Source organism: Dinoponera quadriceps, unplaced genomic scaffold (assembly GCF_001313825.1).
Source record: "Dinoponera quadriceps isolate SergipeBrazil2010 unplaced genomic scaffold, ASM131382v1 scaffold856, whole genome shotgun sequence".
NCBI classification, from domain to species: domain Eukaryota; kingdom Metazoa; phylum Arthropoda; class Insecta; order Hymenoptera; family Formicidae; genus Dinoponera; species Dinoponera quadriceps.
Window position 1 is genome coordinate 311,735 of NW_014554964.1, and position 27,384 is coordinate 339,118.

Sequence of the window (27,384 nt, forward strand, 5' to 3'; positions counted from 1 at the left end):
GCAGTCGAGCGCAGATCAAGCCAGTCAATTTTCCTCTAATTGGTTCTCTAACGCTCTATCCGCGAACAACACGAAGCTTTGGCAATCGGGAAGTCTGTGGTTTACATCATCTTACGAATATAAGTCACGCACATTACGTAGAGTGAAAGACGGATACGGTGGATAAATGATGGGGACGACGCGGCGGCGCGGCGGCTCGTCGATAAGACACGCGCTCCTCATCGGCGGTGGAGTGGAGGATCAATGCAACGTTATACACACGCACACATACACACATACACACACATACACGCGCGCCTCCGTCTTGATACACTGCTGTTCAAACATTCATTCAGTGTTTTTGTAAAACTTACGTTTGGAGCGCTCGCGTCGAATCGGCCCCGCAAGGTTCAACATGAACCCCGCGACGGCGACTTGCGAGTATCGTTTCACGACCGTCGCCTTAAATACGCGCGTTTTACACATACATTCACTCATACAGGTAGAAGTATCGACTCGACGAATATCTCTCCGCGAATGACGTTCAACGTATTTTATTAACGAGGGTTCTAGAGGACGAAAGTATCAGGTCTGTGCAAAAGCTTAGTCGAATTCGTCGGATAAAATCGCTAACGATATTATACAATTTCTGGGTATTCCGATATAAATTTTATTCCCACAGCAGCTGGTCCGCCTGATAATTGTTGATAATTTTCACGAGTAAAGAAAACGTGGACCCGATATTGTTTTTAGGCATTTTCTTTTAGACGAGGTTCTCCTTATTCCCTTCCTGATTCCGCGACCGCCGACTTTCCACGAATCGGAATTGTTCACAGACCACAAACGACAAATCTTTTGCACTAAACTAACGCAAGGGTACGTCGATCTTCTGTGTAAAAAAGTCGAGTCTGCGCGATCCTCACACGGGTCCTCGTACGGAGAATTAGATCGCGCGACGGGAGGAACGACGGAACGGAGTAAATTCTCGCGCAAATTTAACGTCTACGTTATAGATACGTGCTTATACGCTATGTTGTCTACCTATCGACCTATCTACCCACGGCGCATTATTAAGTCAAACGCGAAGACCTTTATATATTTCTCATTCGGCCGAGCGAGGTTATCCATCTCGCGATAGGCTTCGTCTCTCCGAAGCGTACTTCTGAATTGCACATGAACACACCGACAGCGTCCTCGAGGAAAAAGAAAGCCGGACGAGAGTCGCCACGCTCCGACGTGTCACGCGATACTTCGACTCTTTTGGATTCCTCGCGATTCTACGGCTGCGAATGACGCGAAACGATGACGAAACTTAAACTCCAACGTAAGAGAAGAGCCAACAATCGCGAAATCAGACTCTGAACGAACGAAAAACACGTATATAAAATTGACGTTTCGTCGTTAACGATCAAATAAATCATGATAAAACACTCAGGGCTGATAAACGCGACGTATAGTCAGCGGAAGGAAAAGAGTTTCAACACGTTTACTTCGGCGAATTCCAACTGATCCGATAAAAGTTAAAAATCTGAAATTCTAAATTTTTAAACTAATTAAAAACTTTAAATCTAGAAAAATATAAGAATTTTCAATGTTTTTCGTCTTCAAGTCTTTAAGATTCAAAAACCTTAAATCTAAAAAAATATAAGAATTTTCAATGTTTTTCGTCTTCAAGTCTTTAAGATTCAAAATAAAAAAACTTCGAAAATTTATCTTCTGAGAATTACCGAAGAAAAATTTTCCTATTGGATACAGTCGGCCGATTAAGTATTGCAATATTTCTTTTTTCGATGAGTTTCGTAACGCATATGATATTTATATTATATTCAATAAGAAAATGTTATTCTTGAGAATTATTGAGAAACAAAAATCAGGGTTACCACAGAACTGAAAAACCGGGAAAAGTCAAAGAAATTAAAAATGTCAGGGAAAACCTGGAAAAGTCAGGGAAAGATATAAAAACCTGGAATTTACTCACAATCTCCTGAAATATTTTTAACTATATTCTTCTTTCCAAGACTCATTTATTTTCCGTTAGCCTTAATTTGCATTCAGAATTATATTATGTTACTAAACTCTTAAGTTTGTTGTTTCTAATAGTACTCTAAATTACTTTTCTTGCAACCCCTGCTTCTAAACGTTAAAGTTTAACATCACGTATTGCTCATGGAAAATTCTCCACTGCCGTCTGGAAAACGTGGGAAAGTCAGAAAGTTTCAGAATTCATTTTCCGTGGCAACTCTGCAAATTCTCCTGTTGAACCTGTAAACGTTACGAAATTATTCCAAAAATAGCCTTGCAATTCTTAATTGATCGACTGTGCAGATGTGGCGAAATTCAGATTAAAAAAATAAAAGAAAAAAGAAAGAATCGTTGCAAGCTCTCTTCCATCGACGAGAGAGACGGAGCACAGGCGCGGCGACGAACAGCTCGTCGACACGGAAACCACGAAGCGCTGCCATCATCGGTAATCTCGCGCTCTCCCTTATCACTGACTGAGTGACGCGCGCAGACGAGCGTCGATTGAGACGCGAGACTTAGAAGATATGCGGCGCCAGCTGCAGCTTCCACAGGGAGACCGGCCTCGCGAATACCGTCACCTGCCCCTTCTCTTTACCGCCGACCAAGAAAACGTAGAGGGGCGCGGGGCCATAGGAGGGCGTCTTCGCGTCGGTCGCGTCCACCGCCGCGACCTTCGCCCTTTGCCTCTCAGCTCTGGACGCGCTCACCGCTCTCCTCGAAGGCGAGCCCAGTGGCAGACTCTTGGGGGGTGCTCGTGGCACCCTCCGGATCTCTTGGAGCTCCAAGAGCTCGGCGAAGGTCTGCGAGGCTGACCTACCGGGCTCGTCCTCAAGCACGCTGTCGGGCGGGCTGTTGAGCAGCTTCGCGTATTTGCCTTCTTGCTGCTGCTGCTGCTGTTGTTGTTGCTGATGGTGGTGGCCCCTCGCCTCGTCCAAGCCGAGGTAGTTCGGGTTGCAGAAACCGAACTGGCCCTCTCGTATCGTCGACGAGGTGACGATGGGCCGGTGCGGCTTGGATTTCCTGCCGGACACCCAGTCGTCGTCCGCGAGCGGGTCGCCGGGACTCCTCGCCTCGATGCTCGCGTAGTCCGACGTCGACTCCTCGCCTTCCTCGAGGTCGGCGAAGCGGACGGACGCGGAAGTGGGGATTTTTGTAGTCGTCGGGGTCTTCGGTGTCTGCAACGCGGCCTCATACAGGTGCGAGCTGTAGCTCTCGCCGCGAGTCGGCTGGCAGGCTTGGTGCACCGCCGCGAAGTCTCTGCGAAGAAACACGAGCGACGTGATGCGTGTAACGACGTCTTATAAGCTAACGGAACGAAATGAGCAGATACAATTCGAATTATTTTTATTTGTTGCTCATTCGTTACTCAAATATTGCCGAAGGGAATATTTGTTCATAGAAATTTTTTACTAATTAGTTGCTCACAAAATATGCTCATGAAACAAATTCCTATATTATCGTTATGTCGAATTCCGCTGCTATATGTATTTATTGTTTCTCTAACTTAATCTTTCTTCAGCGAAACATCATTAAGGGGAGGTTCTCATCTAGAGGTCTAAAAACACGGTGATTTTCTTGATTTTCTTTGTCATAGAAGGAAGTAAATGAACAACTTGAGTTTTTTGACAGTTATTTATCGACTCTTAAAGTGTAGAAAAATATTTTTTTGGTGCATAAAGGTGTCATGGGAAGTGTTCGTTGTCGAACGTCGCGTTGAAAAAAAAAGGTACCCAAACGGTCTACATCGCACAGTACATTTATGTCATGTGAAATGAAAAAAACCCCAAAATTTTATAAATTATATGATATTTATTGGAGCTTGAAGCAATAATATCAATAAAAAGTCGAAAATTACAAAAATGGCGGACATGTGAATTTCTAGTACCGTTTTTTTCACATTTTTCGCTCTTTAAAGTGCTCTGAAAATAAAAAAAAGACAAATATCATCCGAATTTATGTTTAGGATCCAATAAATTTTATCTACTTTAAAATAAAAAAAAATCCAAGTCAATCCATCGAGTAGTTCTTGAGATATCGTGGAGACCAGTTTGAAAAACATGATTGTTCAGAAAACGCGTTTTAATGTGGTAGTACTCGTACTTGACGCCATGCAATTCGTTTCTTTCTTATGCGATAACTTTTTTATGCAATCGTTATCGGCCAAACCGCTTTGGTAACATATTCTACACATCATAAGCTATCGAAAAAAAAAAACATTAAAAAAAAACGATTTTTTGGTCGAGTTTCATGAGAACCTCCCCTTAAAAAGAACTAACGAAATAAATTTTTTTCGAAATTTTTTAGTGATAAATGAGCAAGACAAATAAAGATATTAATTACAACCTGTTCATTTCGTTCCGCTAACTTATGAGACGTTATGTAACGTCGAAGGATACGTTATGGAAAAACGTTTTAAAATTTCGCGATTGTGCAAGACAAAGTGACAAAGCTTTGATTTTTTTCGCGACATTTTGCTGTCACTTTTTAATCTTTCTTACAAATCGTATCACGCAGTTAGATCAACTTTTTGATCATTGAAAGAACTGCATGGCATATTTCTTCTTTCAACAATTTTTTATCTGAATACAACTTCAGGGTGGACATTTACTTTACATGGCGAACTAACTGTCCCAATTCTTCCAGCAGAATTTTAATATTATATTAGTTTCTCGTTTATGTAAAGCAGGCTTAAAATTTGGCGACTTGTCAAGTTGATCCGACACATCATTGGCCGGATTTGTCGTTTGACCTTTAACTATCGACTAAATTTTGTAATTGGAAATCCTTCGCCAGATTGCCGATCCGATTAGATATTCGCTCGATTTGACTCGATTGCAATTTCCTCGACAAAATCAACTTGACCCCGAGACTCTAGTTCTCACCCGATTTTCTTTCTTTTACGTATTTAACGGGCCGACCGTCGACCGTGAATCGTGACTCGCGTAATTATCTCGGTAATTACCGCCTCTCCTCCTGCACCTCGATCAGTCTCGACGTGGGCGGCTCCTTGCGCTCCTCGTTGTCGCTGTTCTCGTCCGGGTCTACAAAGACCAATCGGGCGGCCTCTACAGGCGTGAGAACAGGTGTTGGTAACGTCAAAGCACGAAAGTTTGGCACCGATATAGGATCTCTGGTCATACCAGAAGCGGCGGCGGTGTTGTTGACGCCGCCGACGACGTCGGCCGTCGACCGCGGCGTACCCTCCGGCGCTTTCTGTCTCCGTCTGGCTAGTGTGTTAGCACTGCGAGACTTTACCATGCCTGTGGACGGTTCCACCACCTCGACGTCCACTTGCTGAAAAGGATAATACGTGTTCGCCTGCACGCAGGCCCGATTGACATATCTCGACGAAGGAGGCGAAAAGAAAAAAAATTCGGCTAGGATCGAGGGGTGTTCTCTTTCCTTTTCTGTTCTCTCGGGACTCGATTGACGATTCTATTGTCTAGTTCCTTATACCTCCTGAGGGCTCTCCTCGTTGTCGTCGTGGCCGCTTAGCACCGAGTAGCTGCACTTAGTCGGATGACTGAGTCGCGACAGGTTGATCTGCGACAGCTTCGAGATCTCCTTGAGGAAGCTCGGTCGGGCCGGCGCCTCGTTCGGTGACATCCGATTGCTCGACAGCCTCGGCCTTTGACCCCGCGGTCGCGGTTTCGGATTGTCCACGTTGGTGCCGCGAATCAGTAACTCGGACACTGCAAGAGCCACGCTCTCGGCTCTCGGCTGCGGTTTCGGTCCCGGCACGGACAGCTTCTCCCACGTTTCCGTGCCTGCGGAAAAGTATTCATTTAGGAAAGCTGTTCAACATTGCGAAGAGAGAGATGGCCATCATGCAACGGGAAGAGATGAAAAAGATCTGAAAACCATCGAAAAAAATGATGTTCTGCTAAAGGAAGACTGAGTTAGCAGAACATTATATATACGAGGGTGGATCAAATATAAACGAGCCTTTTGCAAAAAAATCATATATTTTTCAAAATCAATTCTAATTTACATTTTTCTTATCTTTCTACATAGTCCCCCATCTTATTTATACACTTCCTCCAACGGTCTGGCAATTTTTTTAATCCCGGTATCATAAAAAGTTCGCAGACATATATCAAACCAATTGCACACGAACTGCTGTGTATATCGGACAATTCTTGTTATGTTACTGCTGCGGTGTGGGGTCTGGCGTTGTCATGGAGAAGCAAACACTTCTGTTCGGAATGCCGCACCTCCTCGTTCGTTGTGAAGCGCTGTCCATCAAGGACTTCCTTAAGTGGCCCAAACATATGGAAGTCGCATGGTGACAGGTCTGGGCTGTAGGGTGGATGTTCTAAAACAGCCCAGTGTATATCGGGCAATTCTTGTTATGTTACTGCTGCAGTGTGGGGTCTGGCGTTGTCATGGAGAAGCAAACACTTCTGTTCGGAATGCCGCGCCTTTTTGACCGATAGGCAGCTCGAACCGAAGTTCCTGAGAGATTTAAACAACAGTTAAGTGCCGATCGCCTTCGATGAGTTCTCGAACAGCCTTGGTGTTCTGCGCTGTGATGATGGTGCGGAGACGGCGCGGGTGGGCAATGTTTTCAACACGCTCCTGTCCTTTCTTAAATTCGATACACCACTGCTTCACCCGAGTCCACGAAAGGGTTCTTTCATCGAGCTGTGGGAGTAAACGGCGCCGAATTTCAGCAGCATTTACATTTTCGTTGATGAGAAATAAATAACACGTTGTGCAACTGCGGGGTGTACCTCTTTCTCGCTCATCGTGATTGCTGCTGAGAGTAAGAAGCGCATGGCGCGCCAATGTTATTACTGCTTTCCACACGACCCCCCTCCATTGTCCAAAACGTTGCAGACCCCTCACGCCGCCGACGGACGCGCAATTTGAAAAGGCTCGTTTATATTTGATCCACCCTCACATATATTTATTTATATATATTATTATAATATATGTACAATATATTATGTAGCAACAATATTAGACAAAACACAATAATATTTGTAGGAATTCCTTGTTAGTTTGTTGCTATAAAAAAATTTTTTTGCTCTTCAAGTTCTCAAAAAATGATATTTTGCTAAAGGACAGTTGAAGATTAGCGAAACAATACGCACATATAGTAACAAAACTGGACAAAAAAATAATATAGGAAGTTGTTGCCGCAAAGAAATACATTTCTTGCTCTACAAATTATTTCAAAAAGTGATGCTCCTTAAAAGAATATATAATAAATAAAATAATATTCTACGTGTTATTTAACATTTATAAGATCTTTCATTCTTATCTCCTTCCTATTTGAGCTGTGTAGTACATAAACAATATTTTCTTAATGTGCTACTTATAGACAAAAAAATTTACAAATGATTATATTACCGATTAAAAAAATATAAATCTATATGGAAAGAACTTTTATTTTTTAATTTACTTCGATGTGTTATATTTTGTGAAATATGTTTCATTTTGAAACACTCGATTGCTTGTGTGAGTATCTTTAAAATAATATAATATAGATAAAATAAAAGAGATAAATGTACCGTGAAACGAGTAAAAGCACGAAGCAACGCCTACCAAAATGAAACCTCCAGAGCTCGTTCGTCGCCAAACCGCCGCTCTCGCCGCCGAAGATCAACATACAGCTCGGCAGTCTGCATGCCGCGTGGCCGTGCAGCGGTCCGGGTCCTGGTTTGTTCTTCAGCATGGACCACGAGGCGCTATTGACGTCCCATCGCCAACAGTCGTTCCTCTCTTGGAGGTCCGTCATCCCGCCGTAGATGTACATCGCATCGCCGTGCAGTACCGCCGAGTGCTTGTGCCGCGCCGCCGGTCCGCTCTCGCTCGACGACAGCAGGTGCCAAGATTCGGTCTCTGTAACGTTCAGCGAGTTAGAATTGTTGTTGTTGTTGGGCACTTGAGCGAACGATCGATCGATCGAGCGAACTTCCGCCAGGGCTGAAGTGTCGTTACCGAAATGAAAAGCCCACAATTCGGGCGAGCTCCCGCGTAAATCTTGGTAACCGCCGTAAATCAGCATCTGCCCACGATGCACCAGGGCGGTGTGACCCCTGCGACCTCGGGGCACCGCGCAACCCCGTTGTGCCCTTACTTTCCGCCACGAGTTCGTCTGGAAATCGTGATGGTAATCTTGAATTGAAAAATCGATATACAGGGAGATAGATTTTCTTGTACGCGATATATTAAATCTCTTTTATCTTGTTGTGCTTTATATTTTACATTTTATATTCATATTTTACACTTTTTATCTCATTATGTTACATATATGTTCCGAGCCGAAATTTTGGTCCTACTTGAAATCTAATTTAGTTTTACATTAAGTTTTCAAAGGTCTTTTATTGTACTCCCTTAGTGCTACAAATGAAGAAATTATTGCCGTTTTCCCCGTTTGAAAATTAGCACTTATTGTGCTCCTTTGATGCTACAAATAGGAATTTATTTCTGTTTTTCTCTTTCCTTTGAAGATTTAATGTAGAATTTAAAATTTCTTCGGGATAATAAATTATACATCGTATTGTATGCTATATGTTAACCCTTTGCACTCGAGGGCTCCGAAGCGGAGTCATTTAAAATTTGTCTTCAAACTCGAGGGCTCCGCTATGGAGACAATGCAAATAACTTTCAGTTCATAACATAAGGACAAAGACAAATCGTAAAAACTATTGTGTAGAGGATATTCCGCTCTTGCTATTTGCATTTGAGTTTGAAGAGTTTGAAGACAAATTTTAAATGGCTCCGCTCTGGAGCCCTCGAGTGCAAAGGGTTAATTAGTACAGCACAATGTAATATATTTATTGTATATCACACACACACACGCGCGCGCGCGCGCGCGCACACGCGCACACACACACAATGTACACATGTACATACATATGATAAATATATCATATTGTGTATATTGTGCGTGATATATGATAAATTATACGACATGTCGTACTATTGTGATAAATTATCTTTTGTCTTGAAGGAACCCACCCCCTTTAAGTGATTACAAACGAGCCCCCTTTATTCTCCACAACGTGCACGCGTGACCCGCGTTTCTACATTTTCGCGTGTGATCGTGTACGCCGCGTAATAAGAACGAGCCACCACAAAAGGGATAAAGACCTCTAATTTGCGGCCCTCCAATTCTGCCGTCTGAATAGGTTCGGCTTTAACTCCTGGGGGTCGTGATAATCGTCGCCATCGTATCCACTGAATAGAGATGCAAAGTTATTCTCTCTTTCACCGATTGCAGCTCGCTCGAGTTCCGGAAAATATCTCGGGTCGTTACGACGTTTACAACGTGTACACCTTCTCTTCCTCTCTTTTTCTCGGACTATTCACGGTTGTATTAACACGTTATCGCGTTATCTCGATCAAATTTATTTGCACACCCTGATTATAGTCGGTCACAAAATGATTGTAACGCTTTTTTATAAGTTTTCGGGACGTATCTCAATGACGTGTCCAGTAGGAGAATTTGATTCTATACTGTTATTATAACACAGCTCCACAAAAAAAATTCACAAAATTACCCCTGGGATCTGACTATGTCTATCATATGTTTTTGGGGTCGCTGAATCCAAATTCGGGGTCCATTTAACCCCATCACGTCAGGGTTTTTCATAACATCATAACCTCAAAAAAAAGTCCCGAAATCCCAATAAATCTTCTATCCATTAATCACTTAATCCCAATAACTCCAGAACCCCTTAACATCTTAATCCCTTCATCCCTTAATTCCTTAAACCCATAACCCCTTAACCTCATACACTCAAAATGCTATAACCCGAAAACCCCAGAACCCAGTAAGAAAGAGATTTATGTGCGTTAAAGCTCTGAAACACAGTATGTTCGATCCATATATGCTTCTTAAGCCTTAAACCTACATTTTTCAATAATTATTGAAAATTATATTGAAAATATACTAATAATAGATTTTTTGTGGAGCTGTGTAATTATTTCTAATTTATTATTACATTTTATTATTATATTATAACATATTATTCTATTCTATTATTATTATATAACCATTATCATTATTATTTCTAATTTTATTTTATATATAAATAATATATTTTATACTTCTACTTCTCAGTATCAATTAACATATTATGGATAGTAATTTTGTGTTAATTTTTGACATAATAGCTATGTTACACGTTGTTACTTTTCAGTTACATTCACTTCGTGTTAAATTAACACAAAAGCTTGTGCGGGCCATTTGGAACATGTGTCGAATTTAACACAAACTTTTTATCGCGTAATGACTCGAAATCGTGACGGTTTGCTGCAGGCCCCAACTTCATCGCGTCCAAACCGTTTTGCAGACGAGCGTGCGACTGCTAAATTGCATTCGCGCACTATATAGTTGACAAGCAAATTAACGCGTGACAAAAGCGCAGCGCGCAAAAAATCTTCTCGTCCCGCTGTCGGCGCAGGACAAATGAATTTAGCACGCGAAATTTTCATCGGAGCGCCGTTAATATTTCACCGGGCGGCCGGCGCGCATATATTTATTCGAGTCGCGCGAGTCGAAGAGCGTTTCGGCCGGTGTACCACGCGCGCGCAACCAACATGCACAATTGCCGCAGGCGGTGCACGCCTGATGATAAATATTGCAGCTGAACCTCTCGGCAACACACATTCATAACTCGAGCTTTCATCCGGGCCGCGAAACGATGCGCAACATGTAAAGGCGGACACGAGCTGCCCCTTCTTATACACCTTAGAAAGACTTTTTATCTCTCATTGTGGCCTGTATCGCGGTGGAATCGATTCTGAAATGATTACAATGGATTTCCGTGAGGTCACGCGCTGTGCGCACGGGAAATCGTCACCCCGTCGTTGGCGCTCACGAAAACCGAGAATTGCACGGGTTGCGCGGAGCTAACGCGAGCAGATTTATTTTTACCCCGTCGCTCTTACCTTGTAACGATTCCCACGTGAGAACAGTGTCGCGCGCGAATAAAACGCGTGCGGCGGCGAGCGAGTGTTCTTCTTCACGCGCGTCCTTTATATTTACGCGCGCGTATCATGGATGAAATCGATAACGTGGCTCTCCCGCGGAACAATTTGTCGCTCGATGTAGCGAATGATTCGAATGTTGCGTGTATTAAACAACGGCGGCGACGTTGAAGAATCCGGGGGTCCGATCTCCCTTTCATCAGAACGTCATCGGGTTTTGTGAAATTTATTTATTTATTTATTTATTTATTTATTTATTTACTTATTTATTTATTTATAGCATGAGCGGAAAGAATTCCCTTGATTGCATAAGCAAAGGAAATTAATAGAACAAAAAGTACATCAAGTGGCGATGAAGATGGAAAAGAAAAAAAACAAAGGACTCATATTTTTATGAGCAGCGAACTTAATTCGATACCTGAGCATATTTTGAGGTTTATTAAAGAGATCGATAAAATCAGAAAATCCATTAGCTAACATGTTCAGACGATTAATGGGTTTAAACTATTTATTTAGTATTTGATGATAGAGAAATAAAAGCAGATACTTTCTAACTACCCGTTTCTACCATCATGGTTTAAACCTAATCGACGATTAACTCACCGGAGTTGACCAATCGCCCTGATCAGTTCAGCTAATTAGCCAATACGATTCCGTTGAATTAATCGTCGATTAGATTTAAACCATGATGGTAGAAACGAGCATAAGGTACCTAGCAAAGACGTTAAACCCAAAGAGACGTTAAACTTAAAGAAGCACTAGACTACTGGAACAATCTAGATTGACATTAATTAAATTATGCAAGAATAACAAACCTGTGATTCTGTTATTCTTTTGTACTTCAAAGATACAATGTATATCTCGCGTTATAACGGTTGATAGTCATAAGTGACAGGTTGCCTAGTAAAATAATTGACGCAGCGTAAAAAATGATGTACACGTTCGATCAAAAAATACGCTGTTATTGAAATACGATGATTATATAACATCATAATATTCACGTTATAGATAGAAAAAGGATATAATAATCTAATTGTATTTACATTACAAAAATATTTACTATATCTAAGAATAAATCCGAGCTTTTGATAAGTTTTAGTAATAATTTTACGAACGTAATCAAATGATAGGTCAAAGCTAAACTAAACACCAAGATCCCTAGTGGAATCAACCGTCGCAAGCGAGTAGCCCACTAGAGAGCAGTTATAAACAAACGGATTCTTTTTCCAGGAAATTCTCAGAATGTGATGCTTATCAGTGTTAAAATTTTGTCCATTGGCAACACACTATTGACCAATACTATCGAGATCTCTTCGTAAAAAGGTTGTATGATTATGATTTTCGCACTGATAAATCTTAAGATCATCCATATATCATATCAATTTAAAATTACCAATAATATCTTAAATATTATTAATAAAAGGGAAAATAATAAGGACCTAAGTGGAAATCCTATGAAATTTCAGAAGACGTTTTGATTTTTCTAGAATAGGTGTTAACAATCTTGACAATTCGAAATCTATTTCGCGTTAATGAACGCACGTGTAGCGCAAAGTGAAAAGAACGGGAAGCAAAGAGCAAACTGAAGGAAATAAATTATCAATTAAAAAACTTATTTTTCGTTTGAAATTCGCTACATGATATGCATGTTTGTTAAAAGCTAAAGCTCTCTTTTTCATTATCCGCCATTTGTCTCTTTGTCCTTTTTCCCCTTGTATTGTCAGAGTTGGTCAATTTATTTACAGTTAAATAAGCGAAATAGAATTTCACGGCGATGAAAAATCTGCTGGAAGTGGAAAGTAACAAAGCGGGAAAGAAGATAGCAGGAGACACAAACGCAGTTGAAACTATATTGAAAATTAAAAACTCGTTCCGTTTATAATCGCTGCGTGTAATCACGCGACTCGCGTTCTGTTTGCGTGCTTTTTCTCTTTCCCTTACTCATCATTCCTCTTTGTCATTGTCTCTCCTTGCTCTGTCACACGGTTTAACTCTTATATACAAAGAACTAAGTGAAATAAAGTAGAGGCATGAAGAACGAGCGAGGAGATGAGCAAAAACGTTCAAGGGTCCCGTTACTTGAATTACAGAAATGACAAATGGCAAAAGATAACATCTGCAAATGGACCATGTGACCGACGTTTAACACGTTCGAAAGAAATCTTATGCTCATTTTTGGTTCGCAACTATGTCGTCAACGGAAAAAGAAAACGACACAAATTAGCAGTATCGAATCGGCGGCGTCGTGATTTGTCTCAAACACGAGGCGAGCCGGATCGTCTCGAGCTGTCGGCTTTAGGCGCGCGCATTTGGAGTTACGTAATTACTTTCGACACCCTCAGTCGGCAAGCCACCCTCGCACTCGTTCCTCCCGCATTGATACACACTCGCAGCGCAGTAGAGACGTGGGAAGAGCGGCGTTTCGTTCGTGATAGACGCGTACCGGCCGGCCGGCCGACCGACCGACCGGATTAAAAGACTCGTGATTGTCGTTGCACATCAAAAGAACCGGTCGGGCTCAGAGGAAGCTACGAGTAGTGTATCTGTCGCCCGCGGGATATTTGGACATGCTCATGAATATTTTTCGTCGTCGAGCACGAGAATAGCTAATATTACACGGCACAAGCGAACATATGAGCAAACGAGCGAGGAAGGAGCTCCATCTGCGAGAAGAATCGACGAAATTTTTTTCGACGAATGAGAAATATAGATTTACATATTTGACCCTTACACAAATATTTTACCGCTTTTAGCCCGCAAAAACTGTTGGTTTAAGTAATGAAAGCGTGCATGCGAGTAAGTGAATATCATCCCGGTTTTCAGGTCGGAAAGGGGTATTTTTTCGTAATAACGTGTGTACACGGAAAAATATATACTGCATTCAAATAAATATTGCTTGTTCCGAATATTTCACAAGTTTATATATCCGTACGTATATCATGAGTTCATCATAAACTTTATTCAAATTTATTCAAAATATATTGTGAATTTTATTAAATTCAGCATAATCAAGAATATTAAATTAAAATGCTAAAACTAAAACTTCGGTTTACTTATGTTCAAATTAACCGATTTCAAATTTTTCCTCGATAAACTTTATAATATTCTTTTATTATTAATAATATTAATTATAATTATAAATAATATTAATATTATCAAAAAAATATCCCCTTTTCAAGATAATCGTTACTTGAAGGACAACAAATAAACTAATTGCTTTCCTTCGTAGTACAATAATATTGTCCTCTGTGTGGTTATAGCGGATCGCATGAGAGTATATCCGAATGGTATTAACGTACCATTAAGTATTTTAAATGGTAAACACGTACATACGTGCTGTGTAAATTTGAGGTGTGTAACGTACATTCAGCTACGAGTACAAAATATTTATTTAACACTCACAAGCACTTACATTACACATTTTGAAATATCTACGAATAAATGCACGACTCTTTAACGTGCTCCTCCATATTGGAAGGAAACCGAATGAAAGAGGAATGTATTAATATGCTGTCACTCATCAGGAATGAAAAAAATAAGCATTGAAGACAGGCAATCTCCTCAAAAATATTCACAAACTCGCATATTCTCGTCATATTCCTTCCAACCTACTGCGCGTACCTAAGAGTGCAAGAAACTAGCATAAAAATAATAGAACGGGTTAAAAACGGGCCAAAAACTGAGGAGTAAAAACAGTGAAATATTTTTGTAAGGGGAACGAAAGTTTATTCAAATGAGGAACACGTAACACTAGATATTCCGTTTGTACTGTATTGGCGGATTCTCCGGATAATTCGGAGGCGATATTCCTTCCGTTCGAAAACGTCGAGAGGTAATCGAGTTTTACAATTGTTGAAGTTTCCGTAGTTTTGCAGGAAAGCCTTGAATTAAACTTTCGTCAGGCCGAAATCCGCCTGAAATCTGAAGCTGAAAAGCGCGATTTCAATATCCATTCGATCCCCTGAAATCTACTTCGCGAGAAATCAATCCTACTCGAACGAATCGCTTATAATTAGAAGATCATCCACGCTTTCGTCGAAGGGAATTGGCCACTAAATAGACTCCAGAGTCCTCCATCAAAAAATAATGCTGAAACGGGATGTTCTGTGTTACCTGTGCGCAAACAATTTCCAAATGGAAATGAGAATCAATTTGTTCGTGTAAATTCTTACTTATCATTCAAGAAGACGACGGAACGCATTACCCACAGACTTTAAACTTGCGGCTTCTCCAGAAATGAAAAGCGTAAGAAGAGGAACGAAAACAAGAAAAAAAGAGATAAGAGATACACCACGGCGCATCACGCGGTTACCTTCTCCCTCGCTGCCGTCTGTTCGTCGCAAACGACACAGCGTTTTAACGAAATACAGAGGGAAAAGTGAAAGAGATAGGGCGCACGAACCAGGTAGGATGAGAGCGAGCGAGCGAGCGAGCGAACAACCCCTACGGCTTTAACCAATCAGGTCGGCCTGACGCACTTGTAACGCGGATTTCAATAATACACACAGCGAACGTACAGGCCGCAGAGGGGATATGCACGCTCGTCTCTTCTACGGTCCAGCGATTAAAAACAAATGGACCGGGAGTAACCATAGTAACGGCGGCAGTCGAAAAAGTCTCGAGACGAGGTGCGTGCCCATGAGAATTCGCGGCTTCCCCTCTCTCTCTCTCTCTCTCTCTCTCTCGGGGGACATGTATTATCTCGAAAAAACAAAATCTCGAAATTTGAAAGCTAGAACATTTTATCGAGATGTCATATAACATCGAAATCCGCACACGAAGACAATCTTCCGAAATTTTCCTGAAATATTGGAAACGTGAAGTTTTCACGAGAAAAGTCACGATACCGAAATGTAAATACCGAGAAATATCGGCTACTTTTTAAATTTGGATACATTTTTTCCAGAATACTACATCTCTCTCTCTCTCTCTCTCTCTCTCTCTCTCTCTCTCTCAGTCTCTTTTTCTCTGTCTTTCCTGTTGTTCGGCGAATATTCTCTTTTCGCGTTAGCGGCTCGTTAAAGCCCCGAAACGAACCGTACGTGCTACATCAACGAAGAACATCTTCAACGTTACGATGAGGATGTTACAATTCGCGAAGTCTAGATTGGTTGCGTTCCCCGCCCGTTTATCCGGTAATGTTGTTCGTTACGGGCAAGAAGAGAAAAAAGCAAACGGCCGGCCGGCTCTGGCGATCGATACTCCCGCAGACGTAAAAATCGCCATGCAGAAGAGCTTGTCAGAATCATGCGGTCGAGTCAAATGAAACCTATCGAGTGAAAGAGATAACCGGCCGCCGCCACTGCCGACGCCGTTGCTGACGGAGGGAAATCGGTGCGCGATCGACCGGCCGATACGCTCTTTATCCGCCCCCGTGGCTCGGCCGTGTATCAAACCGTACAATGTAAAATCGCTGAACGCGACGCGAGTCTGCGAAAAATGCGCGTTTCGTGCGAATCGGATCGAAAACGAGTACGCTCGCTTATACGCGCGCGCGCAACGGAAATTGGAGGCTCACGATAGAAAAGAAAATTAAACAAACCGCAAAAAGGGCTAAGATTAACGATTGGATTGCAAAATAAAGAGAGGCCGTTGGGAGCCTCGACGTCGGGCGATAATTGCGTAAGTAGGAAAAAAAGAAATGTTAATACCACGGTTTGTTCATAGGAAATCCTCCTTATAATTCAATCGGTGTTTCTCTTGTATGTATAATTGTGTAAAATAGATTTCGTTTCTTTATGCAAATATGAAACAAAATTATCGCTATCATACATGTGACGAATAACTTCGACGAGTAACTACAGGCTAACTTCTTGCAGATGAATACAAAATCGATTTGACTTTCGGGTTAATATCACACTAAGAAAAATGATTGGTTGAATTAACGTGACGGTCAAGGAACGATCAAGAAACGTTTTTTTTTCAATTAAGTTCTTAAGGGCGCATTGCCCATAATACAAAATACTAAAAAAAATTATGAAAAAATTACAAAATGATTTACTGTTAACTGCAATATATCTTTGAGACCGAATTTGATTCATGAGAACCAGAAATTCTGTTGAATTCCCTTAACTAAAACGCGTCTGATTTTTTTTCCGATTTTTTCTCCGTGCAGATCCGGAGAAAATATTATATAATATCAAATAAGCGTCAGAGAAAACATCCGGTTAAAAATACAAATGCAAATAATTTTTCATATGAGATTAACGCTTCATGTAAGAACCGAGTTGCAACCTCTTCTTTTGGTCTTCACGCGAAAGAGAGGAGAGGAATAGCGGCTGCATCGATGATACGTGATGTTTCTTATCCCACCTCTCGCGGCTTTATTAATTTTTAATGTCGACACGCACTCTCTCTCACGTGGCGGTTTGCCCTGGGGAGAACGAGACCTCCCTCGTCTGGCATGCAGGGAGGGCACACGGGAATAGGAGAGGAAGCCTGTTAACACCAGCTGTTGCCAAAAACTACCCTCGACTTAAATTGCTCTCGAAGTGCCCGTGGAAGATGCGTCGCCGCTGAATATTGTATGAAATTAGAGGGTGCGTCAGCGAATGTTAACGTCGGCACCATGACAGCAAATAGCGATCACCGCGATACCTCGTCACTTCAGTTCCTTGCGCGATTCCCTCTCTCTCTCTCTCTCTCTCTCTCTCTCTCTCTCTCTCTCTCGGCGAACAATACCCGAGATACGTTCGTCACGTTTTTCGTTGCCATTCGGACGAAAATATGTGACGATACGTTCCGTCACCTTCCCGCGTGCGAACGACGACTGAGATAATTTCCAAAACCGTGTCGCGTTCGATCAACCGATCGACCGGGATGTCAGAAATAATGGGATTCGCGTAAATCCATTTTGGAAAGGCTGCGTGCGTTATCCGCCGGCTAGTAATTGCCCGGGATATCATCAACTGGGCCGAAATTAATTTGGGAACTGATACCACGACTGCACGCTAGTCGATCGATCGCAGTCCAATCGAATCGCTGGAACTCGAAGCGGGATCGAAATTTTGGTTCACGTTAACCGACGTTAACGTTTTGTCAAACTTGGAAAATCTCCCAAGAAAAATCTCAAGATATATATAACAAATATAACCTTCTCTGAAAGTGTTTAATATTCGCAACTATAATTATACGGTACAATAATTATAGCTCAGATTTTCATCTTATTATAGCAAATACTGCTATAGTGCTACTGATAACGATTTTATATACTTGTTGCTACTACCATTTTTCGTCAACAAAAAGTGCAACAAAAAAATATTGTTGGTCCCGAAAATGCAACTTTATCGAGGTTAACTGTTCTTTTTCTCCATATATACTCGTTTTTATTTCGACCTTCTTCTTTTAAACATATACAATTATAATTATAATTATAATCTATGTAATTATAAGCATAAATTCCATTTTTTTATGGTAAATATTGTACTATAGTGTTGGCGATAATAATTTTACATGCCTGTGTTGTTACTACCATTTTTTCCATTAAAGCAACGAAAGAATATTGTTGACCCGAAAATTTGCAATCTCATCGAGGTTAACCACTCTTTCTCTCCGTGTATTTTCGGTTCTCGGTAGTTCCTTTATTGACGTTATTTTGTCAACATGAAAAATGAAAACAAGACAATATGTAATTATTTATGGCATCAAAGTTGGACTGTAGCTTGTGTAATTATAATTATATCTATAAATTCCATTTTTTATGGTAAATATTGTTATAGTGTTGGTAATAATAATTATTTGCCCATTATTGATACCATTTTTTCGTTAGAGTAACAAAGGAATATTGTTGGCCCGAAAATGCAATTTCATCGAGATTGAGCATTCTTTCTCTCAGCATATTTTCTCTGTTCTCGGCAGTTTCTTTATCGACCTTCTCCTTTCATGAAAAATGAAAACGACGGTAAATAACTATTTGTAGCATCAAAGTCAGACTGTAAACTGTATAGGTTCGATTTTATCCCGAGATTCTCTGTCGAGACCTTTCAAGATCGACAGTATTCGCGGGGTTAACGTAGAACGAGAATTTCAACTCGGGGAAGTAGCCACGGGAACGCGAACACGTTCCGTCAGGAAGAGACTTCATTCGTCATCGTCGATGTCGATGCACCGCCGTCATGCTTTCGTGACACAAATGGAGCGTTACGTTGACTTTCTCGTAGCGACTAGAATAGCCTTTACTGCGATTGCGCTCCTATCAACATCGAGACGGGAAAGCCGATTTTCAAGCGGGAAGCGCGCACGATCGCGGCACGGTCAGATCGCGAAATAATTCCTGATGTTTCATACATTTTATAAAATATATAAAACAAAGAAGGAATTAATCAATGTCAAATAATTAATCGAATGCGCGTCTGTTCCCCCCTCCCCTCCTCCTTGCTTCGGAAAGTCCACGAAATAAGAGTTGATTATCGTTCATGTAATTCCTGCATAAAGTAAACGCGTCTCATCTGAATTTTCGCGCTGAATTCGTTACTGGGATTTCGTTAAGGACGACCTATGCGATCTGATTAGGTGAGGCGAACGGTGGCCTCCGGGTAGCGGCCGTAGCGGCCATAGGTGTTTCAGCAATCGGAAGGGAAGGAGGTGAGCTGGCACCCTCTCGATTTAGTAAACGAGACGTGGGGCAATATTGGGCGACTACGCTAAAGTTGATTGACAATATCACGCGCCGATGCGCGTTCTCCCTTTCCCTGAAATTCTAGGTGTACCTTCGAGTCCGAGGGGAGACGCTGTCGTGTCGACCACACGAGACCGCCTTGAAACGCTTCGCTATCGACACGATACGAAAATACCGTCCGATCGCGCCGATATTCTCGTTGCCCCGAGTCCTTTTCTTTATCGTTACCTGCCAAAGATACTCCTAATTTATGTAAAATAATTACTTGTTCTAACATACACAACTCCAGCGAATTTGATCTTGACATGTCCTTCTCGACGATATGTGTCAAAGTCAGGTTCATCGAAACAGTATCCGTGAAAGAAGGAGGCACTAAAACCGACATATCATTTTGCTTTTATGTTCTGAAGCTCTGTGTTTGTGTGTGTGTGTGTGTGTGTGTGTGTGTTAAAGGTGTAAAATTAAAATTTATATTCATGAATGCAACCAGCAAAATTTCTTTATCAAAATATATGATAATCTTATGAAAATTATTATGTATTTCTTTGGAAATAATTATTTTTTAAGATGTTTTGAAGACTGACGATTCTAAACCGAGCCCTAAAACTGACATACCAATGATATTTATAGAAAATTATAAAAAAAATATATAAAAGCACTGAAATTATATTATTTTATACATTTATTATGTATTCTTACATGTTATTTTTAATTTTACATATTTTTTAAGATTTAAAAAATGTTGCGATGTATATTGCTCCTTTATTATGTGAAAAAAGATCATCTGACTTTTTTCTGATCTTAAACAAACAAACAAACAAACAGAACAGAGGAAGATTAGTTACTAGTAGCTTCACCCGTGTTCTATAAAATGATACTTCAAAGTTCAGGTTTGTCAAAAAATCATTTTAGATATCTCGGTTCACAGAACAACCTAACTACAATTTTTCTCGCGTGGTTCGGTGACAGAGGATAGAGCTTGGCATAAGATTCAAAGTGGTCTTGAAAAGTTAAAGATTCACATTATAAAATAGCATTATCAAATAAATTACTTACTGCTGATTTGTTACTTTAACTCTCACAAGAAGATATCTCAGTAAAACTTCAGCGCAACGAGAAATCAAGCGCCGCTAATAGCGCGATCGAACGCGCTTGCAAACGGAAACTGCCACTACAACTACTGTAGACAGCAGACACAAAGTTATGTACAATCCGACCGGATATAGTTTATAGTCGAGAAACATGGGTATGTCGGTTTACCGTACTTAGTTTTAGTGCTCTCGCCTCTACATTTATCTCATTTAATCTTCCTCTATTGTTCTCTATCGTCTCAATTAAAGATTTCTATCTCCTCCTCCCCCCTCCCTTATTTTCCCTTATCATTCTCTGTTTTTATTTTCTCCATTTTATTTTCCCGTTAAAAATTCCCGTCGTCCCCGACAATATCGTCGCGGCGTATCTGGTTTAATACGACCGATAAACGGATAGCGTTGGACAAATTATCCCGGCAAATGTTATTTGCAATTCAGTTTGGCCGATGTTGGTACACACCGAATTGTCCTCGGTTTATACAACGGAGTTACCTCTCCGGCTTTCTGCCTGAGCCTCCTCGCTCATTTCGGAGGATTGATTTGGCGCACGCGAGACTCTCTCCCTTCCTCTCTTTCTCCCCCCCCTCCCCCTCGCCCTTTCTCGCGCGCGAGGGCAGCCCTCCCCGTTGTTGTTGCTCGTTTCGTGTCGAGCTCATTATGCTCCCCGAGGAGCGCTTGATACCGCGAACGCCGGCAAACAGCGCGCGGAATGACGCTATATGGGCTTCCTCGCTTTCCGCGCGTCCTCGATCCGCCGTTATTATTGGCCGGGTAGGCCTCGGTCGCGCTCGCTTTCGTCAGTAGCTTGTCACCCGCTTGCCGAAATTCACCCCACTGCCGAAACCCACCCCGTCGGACGCCGGCAGAGCGAAAGGGGCTGTGTCGCGCCACCATGTAAAACTCGCGGCCGATGACGTCGCTATCGATCAAGCGGCTCCTCGAGGGTGCGATTCTTCCGCCTCTCTTCATTTTCCCGTCTTCCGCCAGCGAGAGAACCCCCCCCCCCCCCGGCACCCCCGGCGCATCGCGCCGTTGGCTGAGGATCGTCATCGGAAGTTCCCTCGCACGAGTGTTTACCGAAAGCGCGCGGCAGCTCGGCGTCGTTTTGTTGTTCCGCGCGTCGCGAGTCGATTTTCCCGCTGTCAGAGTAAACCGGGTATTTTTATGCCCCCGCTACACAACACACACACACACACACACACACTCGGCGCCGAAATGTTTTTTTTTTTAATGGAATCGTGTGCTTGTTTTTTTCTTCTACGCGTACGAGGCCGCGCCGACTCAGGTTCGATTAATTCCACCGACGCTGACGCTTCGTTTACAGTTTTAATTACTCATCATGGCTTGTTTTTACTGTCGTTTTTAATTAATTTCTCGCAACGGACCAATCAGTGCTGTCAGTGTGATCCTGGTATACGGAAGCAAAAAATTTGTTTAACGGAATCATGCTTTCCTTCCGGTGAAAGTGTATTCTTCCTTCCGTGAATCCGTGGATTAAATGTACCGGTGACGTCAGCAAGATAAATGACGAGGAGTGAACACTTTGCCGGATGTTGCATGTTTTATCTTGACATACCCTGATGAAAAAAAAAAAACTAAATATTTAACGAAGCATTTATCCTCCGTTGAGCAAGGCTTAATATTTTAATGCATGGAATAACTCGAAAAATAAATAAGGAGAAATAAATATACGAGTTAAAAGGCTACCCCAAGGTATACAGTCAAATGGAAAAAGTTTTCTAAAGATAAATAAGAAGGCCAAGGCTGCACGGAGAAAAATTATTTTGCCGTTGTGGCGAAATCATTGTTGCTACTTCATATTCGTTACGACAGTGATAAAATTTAATTGGCATACTCAAATTTGTGATTTATTCACAGAGTAGGAATGGTTTTGTTGACAAAATAAAAACATTTTGCCGAGTAAATTTATCCCCAGGACACGTACTTTCCTATATTCACTAATTTGTTCTTACGGCAAAATAAAATATAGATTCCGGAAAATATCCAGCGATTGCCAATTAGTACTTTTAAGGATTCATCATTCATCAGTGTCGTATTTTTAGTGACGCATCAAGGAGGGTCATTCACAAATTTAATATTTATCAAGCAAAATTTCAATTCTATGCATTTATCACGCTATCTAAATAATAAATGTTAATTTAAAACGAAGTTAAGGTAGACATGTATACACAAATGTTATTTTTATTTTTTTATTAATACTATATTTATGCATCAGTTGATTTAATGGAGATGCACAGATAATAAAAAGAGGTACATAAGTTTCATCGAATTCTTATCAAGCTCATTTTATCTTACCTCTTTTGAAATGGAATAACATTTAATCCATGTCCTGAATTACTATCAAATTTCTGGTGTCACTTTTAAGTATAGATCGATTTGTAATTTTCTGGTGTCACTTTTAAATAGATCGATCTGTTATTTTTAAGTAGATCGATTTGTAATTTTCATTATTTTGAATCATGGACGATCCTTAACAATCCAAACAAATCGTTTTTCTATCCACATAATAATTGATCTTTTTTGCAGCAGCATAAAATTTACTGCGTCAACAAATTATTTTTCTCTGTGATGGTGTTTGGAAAAAAGAAACAACCATGAGATTAAATAACCGGATATCCGGATAGGAGAATCCAAGAGACTCGGTTACCCAGAATTAACGACACCGGTCTGTTTCTTTTGTATCGTGTCGACGACTCCGCGTGCACGTCGCGTTTTCCACCGCTTGTACCGGGAGAATGTATTGTAATCTAAGCGTTATCTCGCGCGTTACCTTAACATTGTAGACCCAGAGCGGCGTTTCCGTGCCGGCGGAGAAGCCGAGCTCGCCCCCAAAAACATAGAGGCAATCCTTGTAGGCTACCGCGCTGTGCTCCTGAAGCGCCGGCGGTCTCTCACCCCCCGGATGCAGTTCCTCCCATTTGCTCTCCGCTGGAAGTAAAACAAAGGGAGGGTTGACTCATCATGGCTACAGGTGAATGTAATCCGACGTTCTTATCTACCGGGCTGTAAGTGCGCGGCTATTACGGCGAGCGTGCGCTCGTTCAAACACACGAGACACACACACACACATACACACACACATGTGAACACAGAAAGAGAAAGAATGAGAGAGAAAGAGGGAGGGAGAGAAGTAGGGAGAACGGCGACACGCGAATTTTTCTAATGCACCCGCCTTGCATTTTAATGCAGCGCGGTCTCGGCGCCGCGGCGACGTGGACGCTCCACGTCCCAGTTCCCGGTCAAAGAACGAGGGATCGCTTTTCAACGTATAGCAGGTTCCGCAATATACTTTTTACACACGGCGCGGGCCGCGATCCCGAATTCTCGCGTGTTGTATCTCGTAAATATCGTTTGACCGGCCGCGCAACGACCGACGAGACCCGCGGATATATTTTGCTCTGAATTTATCCAGGTTGGATTTCCAGAGGAATTGGTGAAACCAAACATCCAGGATGCGAGATATATTTTTTATGTACGGCGGGAAACGTAATTGTGATTGCGATTGCGAAATCTCGCGCGTTGCAGCGATGGTTTGCGCGGAAATCTCTCCCGAAATTCATCCAGGTGAATTTCAACGACGATTGACAAAGCGAGGGGGGAGGTGGAGTACGGGGGGAAGAAAAATCCGGGCTTTGCAACCTCGTGCTGAATCGCCCGTTACAACGAAAGTTTACCGGGAGAATATTAAAAAAAAATCCGGCTTCATCTTGAGCGCGGCTTTTTAATAAAACAGACCTCCCAGCGCCCTTCCGAACTATTGTGAAAAGGAAGTCGCGGAGGCGCGCGTACTTTCTTCCCCTGGCCGGGGACGGCGGTATAAAGGCGCGGAAAAGAGCTCGGCGACCGGGGAACGCATAAATTTGCGTCATATTGGATGAGAGTAAATATTCCGCTCATGTATTGGATAGCGGGAGTGCTCCTAGAAATATATTGCCGCACGCCAATTATTTTTTATTCCCTCCCCCCCCCCTTTCTCTCTTTCCTGTAACTATCTTTATCCGATTTGATTTCGTGTCTCTTCGTGATGTAATCTTATTCGAGTCGGACAGCGACGTGAAGAATTTTCCGTCTTGTCGATATAATTCAAATTTTGTAGGAATTATTCATATATCTTACATTCTACATTAAGAAGAAGATGCACCCAACTAAAATGATCTCATTAAAATTAATTAATAGAGGAGAAGATGGTATTATGACTCTCCATTAAAATTTTGTACGATAACTTTGTTGATGATCAATATTTTAAATTGAAACTTAATAATTATATTCGTTAAAACGTTGTTTTCAATCGATTCTAGATTCAAAGTTATGAAATATTTATTACTTCGGATATTACATATAAAAATGTAATAACATCACATAATGAGTCAAAGAGAAACAGAAGTGGTAATATAGTCGCCAACTAAAATAGATGAAAAAATCTCGGTCTCGTTAAAAAAAATGCAGTGTTTTATTATAAATTTATATATTTATACAAAATATATTCTTTCTTAGAAAAGACATTTGTTACCGCAAAATTATAATCGCAAGTATGAAACGCTCCTCTCTCTCTCTCTCTCTCTCTCTCTCTCTCTTTTAATTCCTTTACGTGTGATTTACGAATAACTCCCCTATGACGTTGTAACAAGATTATTAAGGATTTTTGTGTTCTTTGCTGTCCGCAACCACGCCCTTCACCATGATTTCGGATCTTTTGCATCTCATCCTTCCGTCCCTCTCGTTCTTTGTCCCCGCTCCCGACGCGCGGTTTTATTCAGCCGGGACTACTCGAGGGGGAAACACCCTAGTAAATAAGTGGAGGGACGCAATATTGTGTACGACATTCGCGGATAGCGACGTCGCGTCGGCGCGACGTCCATCGTCCAATTTGGCGATATCCGCGCGACGCCGGCTGGCTTCTCATTCGTAAGTAAAAGAGAGAGAGAGAGAGAGAGAGAGAGAGAGAGAGAGACGTGCTCGAGAGGGTAGTTAGATGCGGAAGTTACGTGAAAAGCGTATAACCCGCCGACTGGGGGCACTTGCTCGCGTCCTCGATGTCGCTCGAACGACGTTGCACAGATGCCCGACATTGATTACGCGCACGTGTCATATCTAGTTGGCAGCGAAACAATACCTCCTTTTATCTAAAAACGCGAAACCGGGCGGCACGTACGACGCGTTCACTCGCTTTACCTCAGCTAGACGGATCCGGCATTTTTGGCCTGAATGGGGGAGGAGGAAGAGGAGGACTTATACGTGCCCGGTAAACAATTTAGCCACTCGAGGCTGTGTCTCGATAAGTACCATCGTGACACAAGCGCGAATACCGAAGGTGTTTCGCGCGCGCAAAAGGAGGCTCTCGCTTTTTCTCAAGAAGTTAGAGAGAGAGAGAGAGAGAGAGAGAGAGAGGCGATCGTTAATTTCGCTATATCAATGATTTTTTCTCGCCTTCCGTCGCCCCAGTTAAAAATATCCTCTCTTAGAGCGTTCCCTGATCACTCGCCTTTGAGTATCGCGGACGGTGACAAAGAGGGTGCAACGAACGCTGGAGTGCTCTCTGGCGGTTCCTCGAGTTATCACAATATTTTTACAAGACCGAGCGAGAGTCGACCGAACGGTTCTTTCGAAGCGGAACCCCTCGCGGCCGCTCGCTCCCGAAAACGAGGAGCCCGCTTGTCAACCCTTCCGCGGTTACTTTGAATATTTAGCCAGCATGCCCGGCGGAACGGCAATATCTCATCGGAAGGTTCGCTAGTGCAATGAGGGTGCGAGGGATGAAGGTGCGAGGGTGCGGAGAAAAGAATTAATTAAAAAAGTAATGAAGTGTTGAGACAAAATATGCTTGGCGTCGAAAATTACTATAATTTGTATAAAGGTTATGAATTTTGTCTCTTTGTGTCGGTATTTGACTAGCAGGCTTGCTCTTGCACTCGATTGATTGGGCACGGAAGAAAATATTGGTCGAATTGACATGATAGGATACAAGTAAACGCTTTTTGTTGGAAGGAAACGGGATTTCTGCAGCGAATGAAATTATTTTCCGCCTCGACTACACAATAAAAATGTTTGCGTTAAATTTAACACATTTCACATGTTCCAAACGGTTCATGCGATTTTTTTAATTTAACACAAATATTATATCGAAAATTAATATAAAAATATAATATCTATAAAATGTTAATTAATACTGAAATATAAAATGTGTTAACGCATACATATTGAATATCAACTCAACAGAAAATATTGAGATAATATGATATGTTAAATGTACACACACGAGTAAGTTAAAAATTTTACACAAAAATTTTAACAAGGATCGTTTTTAATACGAGTATAAAATGTTATTTACTATATATATCCAAAGTATATCCTTTTTTCTATTTTTAACCACAAAAATAGTAATAGAAATATATGTATAAAGTTATTATCACCGATGCACTGAAAAAAAGATCTAGTAATAACTATTAAAATTTGGTGAATATTTGCCGATGAATATTTGATTACTATAACCAAATAAATTATTTGGTTGTTGTTATCAAATATTATAATAGTCGGCAAATATTCGCAAAATTTTAGTACTTACTATTAAATCCTTTTTTCAGTGTATAGTAAAACTTACTATAGGAGAGATTTACTATAGAAAAAATTTGGCATACAAATACCAGATATTTCTTTCTGAACGTGACTGTTGCGAATCGAATTCATTTGTTCAGAACCAGAAATTCTGTTTCC

At 41.5% G+C, this 27,384-nt stretch overlaps 1 protein-coding gene across 1 annotated transcript in view; it reads right to left on the reverse strand.

Moving 5' to 3' along the window:
* Positions 1–1,781: 1,781 nt before the first annotated feature.
* LOC106742689 (host cell factor 2-like) overlaps positions 1,782–27,384 on the reverse strand; it is a 37,711-nt gene continuing 12,108 nt past the window's right edge. Inside the window, exons 3-8 of the mRNA XM_014615885.1 lie at positions 23,444–23,601; positions 7,948–8,104; positions 7,552–7,848; positions 5,458–5,768; positions 4,964–5,295; positions 1,782–3,258 (exon numbers count right to left, since the gene is read on the reverse strand). Of these exons, the coding sequence (XP_014471371.1) occupies positions 2,517–3,258; positions 4,964–5,295; positions 5,458–5,768; positions 7,552–7,848; positions 7,948–8,104; positions 23,444–23,601 (1,997 nt within the window). The 3' untranslated portion in view covers positions 1,782–2,516. The remainder of the gene's footprint in view (positions 3,259–4,963; positions 5,296–5,457; positions 5,769–7,551; positions 7,849–7,947; positions 8,105–23,443; positions 23,602–27,384) is intronic.